This window comes from Euphorbia lathyris, chromosome 10, assembly GCF_963576675.1.
Source record: "Euphorbia lathyris chromosome 10, ddEupLath1.1, whole genome shotgun sequence".
NCBI classification, from domain to species: Eukaryota; Viridiplantae; Streptophyta; class Magnoliopsida; order Malpighiales; family Euphorbiaceae; genus Euphorbia; species Euphorbia lathyris.
Window position 1 is genome coordinate 56,563,127 of NC_088919.1, and position 12,880 is coordinate 56,576,006.

Sequence of the window (12,880 nt, forward strand, 5' to 3'; positions counted from 1 at the left end):
ACTTCGATTTGTAAAAGTATAACTTCTGAAGTTTACACTTTTTAATATCGGTAGTAACTCAACTTTAACTAATTCTTGTTAACAACCTCAAAATGAAAATATTCAAGAATTAAAGTTGTTTAGAAAAACATTTACCACGAAATGCCGGAAAGGTACGAAGTTGGACTAATTTGGAAACATTGGGGCATATTTTTTTGTTCATATTTTGACTTCTATGAAGTTACTTTCTTTGCTACAGAGCAAAAAGGCAAACAAAAGGGAAGCGCTAGCTCATTCTCCGAAGCACGGAACCGAAAGCCTGATGCGGGGAAATGAAGGGACGACCAATTGGATCCTGACGTACCAGTAGGTACCAAAGGAGATTGCTACGATCGTTACTGTATCCGTTGCTTTTTCTCGTATCTCTGGATCAGGTAACTCAAAACTTTCTAATCAGAAGTGCGCTGAGCGGCGGATGGCAACCTTTATTAGCCTACTAAAATTGAAAAATTCGTTCTGTGGGATGACTCGATTCAAATCGGTTAGATAAAGGTTATTTTCTAAAATCCCTTTTTTTTAAAGCTTCCTCTCTCTAAAAATTCACTTTCTCTCCTAACTAAACAACATTTAAATGACCTCAAAACGGAAATTTTCAAAAATTAAATTCCTTAGAATATCATTAACTCTTTGAATTTTTTATTTTCAGACCATCAACGGTGGTTTTGAGTCGCTGAGTAACCATTGGTGTTAAAACGTGTAAAGTTCGGTGATCATACCGTTAAGAATTGAAATTCAGTGGCCACAATGTTAAAATGGATAAAGTTCAATGGCCATGGGTGTAATTTACCCCTTAGTTATATTAAGAACTATAATATTAAGGGTTTTTTTCTTTTGGTATAATAAGCAAAACATTTGTAAATCTATGAGAAAAGTTTTCCTTTTTCTCATCTTTTGCTTCCAACCAAACAATGGAAAATTTCTTCTTCCATCCTTCCAATTTTCCTTCTTACCAAACATAGTGCAAAGTTCCATTTACAAGAAATTAAAGGACTAATTCCAATTAATTCCACGCATCATTAAATAACAATTAGTGAAGCACATAAAAAGCTACCATAATACACCTATAAAAATTGTCACAAAGCATGATATTTGTTAAAATCTCAAGTGACGACAAATATGATTCAATTTTAAGGCTATGTTTGTTTCAGATACTGAAAGAGAGCAATTTAAAATTTCTCAACAAACATGACTAATTACAGAGTAGGAGGTATTCATATCTGTAGTCTATACTAACACCAACTGCAACTTCATTTCCTTCATCCAAAACAAACACAGCCTCGAAGCAGAAGCGGAATCAAACCGTTATTACAGTTGATCAAAGAAAATCAGCCTGGATTCAATAGCATGCTTTATGCTTCCAAGCAAGAGATACCACAATGGACATGTATAAAAACTCTAAAAGATTGCTAGAGTACAGACATTGACATTAACAACACAAACGAAACGAGACATCTCGAATCTACCAAACCTTGTGAAAACGGCCGCATCGGACAAACTTCTTATCCTCAGATTCTTATCAAACAGGGACAATGCTCATCTATCAGCCTCCAGAGCATCTGGGATAAGAGCAAAAAACATCACATGATTACATAAAAGATCTTTAGACACATACAAATTACAGGCAACTCTTGATACCAAATATCAAAGGAACAGAACACCAGCTTTGCTCAAAGAAAAAAATGTGTATTTTAAGTAACGTCTCTAATTCTCTATAGTTAGAGTTCGAAGATGTTGTTATGAACCACATAAATATGATCAATCTTCACAAACATAGCCCGTAACAAAGGTTGCATTTTCGACCAATTGTCCACAGATGAATCTGTATCATCCAACAATTGTGCTTAAAATAAGAATCATCTCATGGCATCCATTTTGCATTTAAGCTAATGCTCGACCCAAACCCGTGCTGGCATTTTCGAGCAATATGACATCTGTTGCATTCCACACCGAGTCAAAAAGAAATATGGAAATCAAGCCATAGCCCTAAGTACTCATGCCTTGCAAGACTGCCAGCTTTTGTTGCAGAAGACTGCATAGGGAATATATGAAGGGACAAATTGCTAGTCACATATGCCGGGATCCTACTTAGAGGAGCTAGTAGAGACTGCCTTGGATAATTTACTACTAGATGGGGAATCTTTGACGGTTTTCGAATCTGCATTGATTGCAATATTCCCCATTCCTTTTTCCATTGCTTCCCTCTCATCCTTCTCCTTTTTTTCAGAGTTTAGACTTCCCAGGATTTCATTTTGGCAAGATGGCTGTAAAGTAAGAGGACCCGAACTGATCCATGGATGAAGAAGACACTGAGCTGCAGTTGGCCGCTTCTCTGGAACAAAATCAAGTATAGGTACCAAGAAATCCGTCATGTCATTTGCATCCTTCTCACTGAATTCATACTTCTCCATGAGAACCTTATTCAAGGGCCAGAATCGCAATCTCCTTATGTGCCTCAAGTCACCATATCTGTTAAAGAAATCCCGTGAATAGCGGCCACCCAAAGCAATCTGAGAAATTACCAATATTTGAAGTTAGATGTAGGTGGCGAGAAGTTATCAGACATTGGAAATGAACTGTATCTCACCTTGCGAGGCATCATTCCAAGAAGCTCCATCATTAATGCTAGGTGGTCCTGAAACAAAGAGAATAGAGAATAGAATCTTCAAATAATCCAATATGTTCGTATGTTCGAGAAGAACTAAAAAAAAAGTAACTTTTTTTCAGGTGGAAAAAATCTTCTCAAAACATCTCTCCCCTCCATAGAATTCAGGGCTCACAAGCTCTCTCATGTTTATGGCACCAAAAGAAAATTCCAACCATGAAGCACAACAAAGAAAACCTAAAATGGAATACAAAAAGAATAATCAAATATTTACTCTTCTCCAATTGCATATAGCTATAAGGAGAAAAAAAACCCGAAGGATAGAGACAGATTTAATAGCAATAAGATCAACCTTCATGAATAAACTCCAGAGTACCATCCCGTAATTCGAAGTGAAATTTGATGCCCGGCCACATCAAACAAGTCTATCCATATCATCTTCCCCTAGATACTCTAAAATACTCTTCCCGTGTTCATGACCTTTAATGATCTCTCTTTAAGGTGTTCCTGACATTATATATTCCTCCATACAATCTAAAAACCAAATGAAAAAATCCCCATAATATTTCACCACCTTTTTAGTAGCTTCATCATGACTCCACCCTTCTGACATGTCCTTCAATGCCAACAAAGGAACTAATTAATCCCGATGCAAGAAAAACTAATGCCCAAAAAGCTCTCTTTCCTCCAATCAATCAAATGGAACATGAAATTGGCATTATCCTTCCTTTTTTTTCATGAAATTTACCAATGAAGGACATAAAAATCACACTTCATTAGTTTGTCTATAATTAAAATCAAATCATGGAGCACATAAAGAATGCAATCTCAGTAGGGGATCTAATCTCAAACCTACTCCAGAAAAGTTAACTGCCTTTGTGAATTCTACATATTAAATTGTGAAGTTCCCATCCTCCCATTCCCCATGTCCAAATGTGGTATAGAATCAAGAACAAGGTTTGTAAGCAACGGTCACATGTGCAAAGAAAAACTATCCTCTAAGCAGTAACTTTCTCAGAGCCAGCAATGAGGAACTCATGAGAAACAAGTCAACAATAATAATGTGTGTGTTTTAATTTAATCAAAATGAGAGAGATCTAGTTACAGAATCAAGAAGGGACAAAAACACTAAAGCACCTACATGTCTACTTGTACTGCAATTTCCAGTACATTATACTCTTTTACGTATATGATCAACAACACAAGAATAAATCTCCCTTCAAGTGAAAGGTCCTATACCTGAAAAAGTTCTCCCAAATATGCAATCAACTGCAGATAATTGATGCTAGCACATGTCAAAAATAGAAGAACGCAGACCAACCTTTCCTCCATTCATGGGAGGAAATCAACAAATCACTTGAATTATGTTACAATATGTTTTTGCTCATACGCATGACAGGAGGTAGCATGAAGAAAATGACGAAGAGAGAAGAAATCTCAAATACATTCACAAGTTCAAGAATCAATTCATTTCTTCAGAAGATGGACATCTATGCAAGAACCGGTAGTATATTCATACATGTGCATGAAAAGTGCAAAAATCATCCTTAATCAGCGAACATTTTCCTCAACTACTAGGACAATATGGAATAAACATAAAATGATGTCCAGGTGAGATAAATTGCTAAATTCAGTTCAAATGTACAAATATGATCAGCATTAGTTGATTTTTTTATTTTGCAGTTAGCAACATGTTGCAAATTATTTTACCTTCTCTTGAGTAAGACACCATTTCGATTTATTTGCCTTCTTTTATTTGTCAAAAGATCAATCACAAGTTGATGTGATGAAGTATTTTTATTAAAAATTAACATTTAGCAAGCATCAAATCCATGTGGTATTACCGTTTAGTTAAAAGGAAATGCTTTCAGCAATTCTATTTAAAGGTTCACAAGTAGAATGAGAACATAAATGAACTCAAGAATACCAAGCCCAAAGAATTATGCATTTGTATGGCCCTAAAAACACAATTTGTAGAGAGCAAGCAATCAACTATTGTACGCACTGCTCATTTACTCTTTCTGAAGTATTTATGTTTCAGAAAATAACATATGAAATATAGTCCCCACTTGGTCATATATCTAAGATCATATGTTGACGGGCTTAAAATGGGATACATGTATTTGTGTGGAGAGATGAGAACCAATTATACCATGCATTTAAAAGCAAGAAATGAAGCAATAATAGTAAGCCATAACAGTTCTACACAGTATCTTACCTCATCCCTGTCAAAGTTGTCTCCACTGTGGGGATCAAAGAGCACATCGCCAGTTGCAAGCTCAAAACAAATGCAAGCAAAGGACCAAAGATCAGCTGATGTAGAATACTTGGATCCGAGGATGACTTCTGGACACCGGTACTGTCTTGTCTGAATATCATTTGTGAACTGTTTGTATGTCCAACATGCATTTCCAAAGTCCACCAATTTGCACTTCAAGTCAGCTGAAGCCAATAATTTCTGCCTTGTGGAGCGGCTTCCCCTCTTACTACCCTGATTTTCGCATTTTGTTCCATCAACATTAGATGGTGCACTAGTTATGTCAGAATTTGTAGGCTGATCTTCAGCAGAACCAACATTTGTTTTAGAATTAGTAGATGACTCCTCTGCAGCTGATGTTTCATGATCTGTATCAGCATCGGCAGTAACTTCCTTTTCTGCACACCCCTGAGCTGCTCTTTTAGCCTTTTTTCTTATCTTTTTCTTCTGATTCTTTGTCAAATCTCCATTCAGTTTTGCAATAGCAGATTCCACAACAGTTTTTTCCTTAGTAGTTGGAAGGACAAGAGGACTGCCAGATTTTCTTGCATCTTTTGATGCGTCTATCATTGATAAGAGCAATATATTCTCCGGCTTCAGATCAGTGTGTATAATAGAAAGTTGTCTGTGCAAATAATCCAAGCCCACTAAAATGTGGAAACAGATTTCTTTGACCTTATGAATGGGCATTCCACGGTAATCACTATACTTTATGAGTGTCAAGAGATTATCCCCTAAGTACTCAAAAACCATACAAACATGCTGACCATTTGGACCTGAATGTTTAAAATGATCCAAAAGCTTTACCACACATTTTTTATCATCAAGGTCTCCTTCTGCAATTTGTTGCAAGATAGTTATCTCATCCATGGCAGCTTCAGTATAGTGTTGAGCACTTTTTTGCACCTTCAGAGCTACATAACGCTGCATTTTTATCAAGAAAATAAAAATCATATTTCATATTAGAAAAGCTCATCTTATTTGATATTGCCTGACTGACCACGCAAAAGGACCATCTGTATTTAAAAAAAAAAAATTAAATGAACTATATATGATACGTGAAGCACTCAATCGTATACAATTGCTGGAGAAAGCTCATAATCCAGAGATAAAGATATATTTTCAATATTTCATCACTTCCTTCAGGTGCTTCTAAGAGATTTAAAAACCTGAAGGTCAACAATCGCACTAGAAAGAAATGTGTAGAAACCTGAGGGAGATTCCACAGCTCTCAAACAGCAGCAAGTTTCCAAGGTAAACACTATAAGTAAAGGTTTTTTTTACACAGGTTGATGAAAATAAGAAGGAATGAACCATGAAACAATCTAACTAATACCAAAAATGTCAAGAAAACATGATTGTAGAACTCAAGTCATGAACTAAAACGAAAAACACCACCATGTTTCTACTGCAAAATAGCAACTGTCAATCAACACTGTCTAGGTTAAAATTAATCAACAGAACACAGGAGCATCTATTTTAGTCATTTGCAATGCAATCTAATATGCTTCTAACTTATCTAACTACTAAAACGAAAAACATCACCATGTCTCTACTGCAAAATAGCAACTGTCAATCAGCACTGTCTAGGCTAAAATTAATCAACAGAACACAGGAGCATCTACTTTAGTCATTTGCAATGCAATCTAATATGCTTCTAACTTATCTAACTCAAGTCATGAACTAAAACGAAAAACACCACCATGTCTCTACTGCAAAATAGCAACTGTCAATCAGCACTGTCTAGGCTAAAATTAATCGGCAGAACACAGGAGCATCTACTTTACTCATTTGCAATGCAATCTAATATGCTTCTAACAACCATATAACACTAACAAAATTACTATAATAAAAATGAATTTTGAACTGCACTACACTACACTAATATTACATAATCAAATCATCTCAATCCTGTGCTTCTAATTGTCAAAAAACAAAAAACAAAAAAAAAAATCGTAGCCACTAACTCAGAATAAAGTACCAAATTGCAGAAATAACAAAAATCGGGGAGATATCGATAGATATACACAGAAAACAGTAGTGAGCTTAAGAGAAACAAGCTTACAGTCTTATGAGTGTCCCAAGCGAGCCAGACGGTGGAAAAATGTCCCCAACCAAGCTTACTCTGGACGACATAACGGCCGTTCTTAAAAGCGTCGCCGATTCGCACCGCATGGTAACCTCCACGGCGATAATCCTCGGTCCCTTCGTCCTCCGATGTATACTCTCCTCCACTATCGCTGCTTCGATCCTCTTCTTCCACCACTTGATGTTTATCCCCCATTGCACGCTCAACACTTCTTCTCGACTAATTTTCCCCCAGTCTCCACCTCTCCGGCCAATTTTGAGACGGGGGATTCAGATAGTAGAATAAATTAGGGTTAACAGAAACGAAAAAGAACTGTGATATTGGATCTTGTTAGTCTTTTGGGACTGAAATTTGTACCGGGAAAGATGAGAAAATTCTTCGCGGTGGGTTTTTGGGCTTTAAGCTCCTTTTTTTCGCTTTCGCTTTTTCTTCTTTCTTTCCTATGCCCGTTTTTTAATCGGGTCATGGGTTCGGGTTTCGGATTCGGGTTGTCTGAATTTACTTTTAAGAAGTTTCAGATGAAGTAAGGTGTCATCAATTATTGATCTGAAAAATTATAATCAATCAGCGCCTTTTTTTTCTTTAATTTAATTGCTTCTCATACTTTTATAAAAATAAAATAATAAATTTTAAATTGTTTCTACAAATTTGTAAAATAATAAATTTTTATTATTGTTATTATCTGTTTATTTTTAATTAGATTAGTGTTTAATAAAATTGTGCTGAAACGTGTTCTTAAAATGTAAATGTTTAATACGAGCGGGTTTTAAGTTAATAAATAAATTATAAATGTAAAAAATATAATACAAAAGTTAAAAAATAGGCAAAAAGCATATTTAAGCCCCTGAACTTTACCTGTTTTAAAGATCAAGCCCCTGATCAATTATTTTTCCACATTGAGCCCCTGAATATTGATTTTGTTATGGTTTTGGCCCTTATTTCACTTTTTTGTCGAGTGTAGGAGATAAGAAAATCTATTTGGCGATTTTCATGTTGAAAATCACTAAATGAGAGAAGAAAATCGAGTTTGGAAAGAATATACTGAAAATTAATTACTATAATTTCATTTTAATTTTTAATTTTTATCTCTCCTAGTCAATGAATTCTTTTTTTTATTTGTCCATGTCAACAAGCCGAATCGCCCTAACGATGTATCCAGTCCAAACTGGACAGAAAAGTTAAATAAGGGCCAAATCCATAACAAAATTAATGATCAGGAGCTCAATGTGGAAAAATAATTGATCAAGGGGTTGATCCTTAAAACATGTAAAGTTCAGAGGCTTAAATATGCTTTTTGCCTAAAAAATACTCTAAATAATTAAATTAAAAACACTAATTTATTTAACCAATTCGCAAAAACAAACAATAATACACTTTCACAACACAACAAAGAGGGCAGCTTGATGGCGGATATCCTGCTCTGTCTAAGAGGATTGGAATTGAATTGATGTGGTTCGCTAACTCTTTTTTTGAAACGAATGAATGTCGAAGAAAGGAAGCGGTCGTGATATGGAAAGGCCTTGCCTTATTACCAGCAGCAAGCTTTCACGTCGCTAAGTCAATTCATGCTTCGACATCACTCTCGCCTTGTGTTTTTTACAGAGTGTTGTGCCATACTTCGAGAAGAATGACACGATTCAAAGGAGCTATAACTCATTTGGGTGAAAGCTCCTTCTGTCAATCCCGTAGAAAAGTCTGGAAGAATTGATTGAGAATAACACGGGTAATAACTTTATTCTTTATGTAATTGTATTATAAAAATCGAAATAACATTAAAAGATAAAATGTTTTTCGTGAAAAGTTTAAATCCACAACGATACATCATTAATCTTGTTTAACAAATGATGATTAAAATAACGAATCCAAACGTTATTAACCCTTTTTTTTTTTTTTTTTTTTTTTTTTTGTAGCAACAAACAAGTAAACACTCAATTAAATAATACCACTTAATACCATTTCATCAAGGCATTCATTAAACGATTAAAATCTATTGGTTCCTTTTATTTACGGACAAACATTTTTTTTTTTGGTATTTTGATAGGAAAATCTAGCTTATTCTAATAGATTTTATATTTTTATTCACCTAACTACACATACACACCTAAATAATATACATATATAATTACTAATACAAGGTACTGATTATTTTCTATAATAGTTTGACAGTTTCATTCAAACCAGGAACCTTCATGAATGCCAGGAGTTATGTATGGGGTTATGGGAGCTGTGGTGTCAGCGGAATTCATGCTTATGGGAGGGGATTTTGTCACACCGTCTGTTGCGGCTCGCCTATGTAAGGACTTCCTACATCAGTATTCTTTGGCGTCAAAAGAGATGCTCGTGCCAAATATGCGAACCCGAGTCGATCACTGGATGTGTCCACTGCCTGGGTTTGTTAAATTGAATATTGATGCGGCCGTCGGACCGGGATGGAATAAAATCGGGTTAGGCGGAGTTCTTAGGGATCATTCGGGGGGCTTTATCGGCTGCTACTCTCTCCCGTTTGCTGGTTTTTTCTCTCCCAGGCTTGCGGAAGTTCTGGGCCTAAGAAAGGCGCTGGAACAGATAAAAGACGAGGGCCGGGCTCGGGTGGTGATCGAAATGGATGCGGAAGAGGTGGTTTCGGCTGTTCATAAGAGGACGGGTGATAGGTCAGAATTTGGGGTGGTAGTTAGCTATTGTAGGATGCTTTTATCTGTCCTACAAGAGGTGTCTATTATTTTTTCCAAAAGGTCTACCAACCAAGTTGCTCACTTGCTAGCAAGTGAAGCATTGTCTTTGGTCACACCTGGTTTTTGGCAATAGGAACCCGAGTTTATTCGACCCTTTTTGTCAAAAGATGTAATGGCTATTCATTAATAAAATTCAGTGATTTTTTGTCAAAAAAAAAATTATTTAAAGATAGATTAAAACCCCAAAACACAATTAAAAGCTAAAAATTGCTTTTTTTTTGGAAATGATGGTCGATCGCCCTTGGGAGATATCCCGATAAGGGTGGTTAGCCATGGTTTTTAGCCAACAATGAAAACTCGAATCTTCATATGATCTTTCCTCGAAAGTCATTTCTCATACTAAGCTCCATGACAAAACTTAATTTTCACATATGTATCAACTCTTTTGATGAAAAAGTAACAACCTTTTCCACCGAATGATTCGACACGACTCTTTTTAGACATTTCTTACACTTTTCGCAAAATACAAATATGAGACTTAAGGATCCTGACACCTGGACCTCCCATAATGTTATACGTATATAAAAGAGAGTAAAAACAAACACTATTGACTATTTATATATAACTAATTATTTTAAACGACGGATTCAAGAGAAAACACATTTAAAGGGAAATCTAATGTGAAACAACGAGATTCAAAACAAAGGGAAAAAATAAAACTAATCTACTCTTAGATCAAAGATTCTAGAATATTGGCTTTATTTTATCCATATAAATGACAAAAAAAAATAAGATTACGGACAAAAGTGTGCAAACTAGGGCTGACGGCCTCTAAGTGGAGCGAGGCCTAAGGGCAGTCTACCTTAGCTTACACATCCTCTCCTTCTTCCTCGCGAAATAAGGGCAATCGACCTTGTTCTTGGTCCTAACAAGGTTGATCGGCCCTAGTTTCTGAAAAACACAAAAATCAAGAATAATCAACCAAACTCAACCTTGTACACAAGATCTTTATTGGTTACAGTTTAGCGTGTCTCTAGAGCTTTAATGATACTTATTTGGTGATTCCCGTCCTCCAAACCCATAGTTAAAGCTCCTTGAACCTGAAACAAGATGAACCAAAGGGTTTTTACGATTTCAACACCTTTCTACATACCCAAGTATTCACGCGTGAGAATTTTTATTTACTCGATTTGATTTTGACTTTATCATCATTGTTTTATTCTTATGGTCACCTTCAATCTTTTGCCTACTTTGTGGTTTAGAAAAGGATCTTCGTGATTTTTTAAGAACGAGATCTTACGACACCGTGCAATTTAAGTTTTCGTTATGAATGGAATGAACGTCCGTTCCTGAAGAGTAATGAGAGTCGCCACTCAGTTTTTCCATTATATATCGAGAAATAATTGGTGTAGCAAACGTCGCAATAGGACTACCATACCCTTTAGAGAAAGGGTATATGGACTTTCTATCTACTTTACCGCAATTCAGAATATCTTAAATATCACTTAATCACTTCATTTCATGAATTCTACTTCACTTTCAACCCAAAATAATTAGGGTAAATTTCACCTATGGTCTACAACTTTTGTCATATTTCACACTTTGGTGTACAACCTTCAATTTGTCTCACTAATATGTACGAACTTAGGGGTGACCTCCTACTGTGGTGTACAGCCGGTTAAAATGACCGGTCAACGCCCGGTCAACTCGCCAGCTCAGCATTTTTCAACTTTAATTAAACACACTCCATATGCAATTACCAAAATACCCTTTATAAAAAAATAAATAAAAATACACTCTCTCCTTGGTTCAACTCTCTATTTCCCATGACTCCTTTCTCTCTCTAACTCTTCTCCCTCTCTATCTCCTTTCTCTCTCTAACTCTTTCCAATTCAGTAGCCATTTTTCTCTCTCTAAAACTAGTTGCAACCTCTCTCTCCAACTGTCCCTTTCTCTCTCTAAAATTCAAACTGATAAAATTCAAATAAGTATTTCAATTGGAGATAAAATGAATAAATCCACCACAGCTTTTCAATTGGAGATAAAATGAATAAATCCAAGTGTGTCCATTCTTGCAGTGATAAGTATTTTTAATTTTTTTTCTTTCAAACAATTGGTTCATTTTTTTTTTACGGAAATATATATTACAATAATAAAACTGCAAACATTCCCTCATCAGATATAAATAAATGAAATAATAATAATAGTAATAAAAAAACACTTTTCTTATTTATTTATATTTATGTTGATGTAGTAAAATTTAGGTAAGGGTATTTTATTCATATTTATACTACTGATTATTTTTTAACTACTATATTTATATTTAATATAATAATAGTACACCCTTGGATGATCACTTTCCAATCCACAATCCATCATCGGACGGTACTCCATGTCTTCATCGTGATCGTATACAAATTCTGGAACAGTCCGCCGGTGAACAGTAAACGTCTGAAGGTGGCAAAAAAGAGTCTGGCCTGTAAATATCTCTTAAGCACATCCAAACTCAGCAAGCAAGCATGGAAATATTTTCCGGTAATACGAAGAATGGTGCGGCCATGCTTGTCTTTGCCGTGGATCTTGAAGATCTCGACCTTATCAATCAATTGAACTGAATCGACTTCTGAAAAGTAATTATCAAACAAAAATACATAAAAATAGCCTTCGATTATCTCTCGAAACGATGCACACGGAGAAGCGGTAAAACATCATTCTAGAAACCTACTGTTGTGAATTGATGGAGAAGAGGAAGCGGGAGGAAATGGTGGAGGAGGAAATAAAACTTCACTTTTGTTCTTATACTTATAATTTCATCTCCAACCATTTTTGTTTTTCCATTAGATCTGGAACTTAACTACTTTCAGCTTTAGCCATTAGATATGGTGAAAGAAAAAATGGAAGAGAGAAAGAATATAATGAGAGAGTGTATATCTTTTTTAATTAGAAAAGGACAAATTAAAGGTATTTTAGTAATTACATTATGTGGGTTCTTTTTTATTAATGAATAGAATGGAAATTGGTGAGCTGGCGAGTTGACCGGGCGTTGACCGGTCATTTTAACCGGTTGTACACCACAGTAGGAGGTCACCCTAAGTTCGTACATATTAGTGAGACAAAATGAAGGTTGTACACCAAAGTGTGAAATAAGACAAAGGTTGTACACCATAGGTGAAATTTACCCAAAATAATTACTATAATGCTAATGCAGTAAATGAATAATT

The 12,880-nt window shown here is 35.5% G+C and overlaps 1 protein-coding gene across 2 annotated transcripts; it reads right to left on the bottom strand.

Moving 5' to 3' along the window:
* Positions 1-1,109: 1,109 nt before the first annotated feature.
* LOC136208519 (uncharacterized) lies at positions 1,110-7,399 on the bottom strand. Of its 2 annotated transcripts, XM_065999446.1 has the most exons (5): positions 6,964-7,399; positions 4,860-5,822; positions 3,216-3,257; positions 2,624-2,671; positions 1,110-2,546 (listed from the first exon to the last, which is right to left on the bottom strand). In XM_065999446.1, exons 1-5 carry the CDS (start codon positions 7,180-7,182, stop codon positions 2,121-2,123), a joined length of 1,698 nt encoding a protein of 565 aa, XP_065855518.1. In that variant the 5' UTR covers positions 7,183-7,399; the 3' UTR covers positions 1,110-2,120. The 2 variants fall into 2 exon arrangements, with proteins under 2 accessions (XP_065855518.1, XP_065855520.1); XM_065999448.1 differs by lacking the exon at positions 3,216-3,257 and having other exon boundaries at positions 6,964-7,398.
* Positions 7,400-12,880: the final 5,481 nt, after the last annotated feature.

Bases quoted from the DNA above. Each gene is read 5' to 3' on its own strand.
- LOC136208519 (XM_065999446.1), bottom strand. From the start codon at position 7,182: ATGGGGGATAAACATCAAGTGGTGGAAGAAGAGGATCGAAGCAGCGAT. The intron at 5,823-6,963 runs GTAAGCTTGTTT...ATAAAAATGCAG, and splicing joins CTTGGGACACTCATAAGACT to CGTTATGTAGCTCTGAAGGT. The intron at 3,258-4,859 runs GTAAGATACTGT...TTGGCATTGAAG, and splicing joins ACAACTTTGACAGGGATGAG to GACATGTCAGAAGGGTGGAG.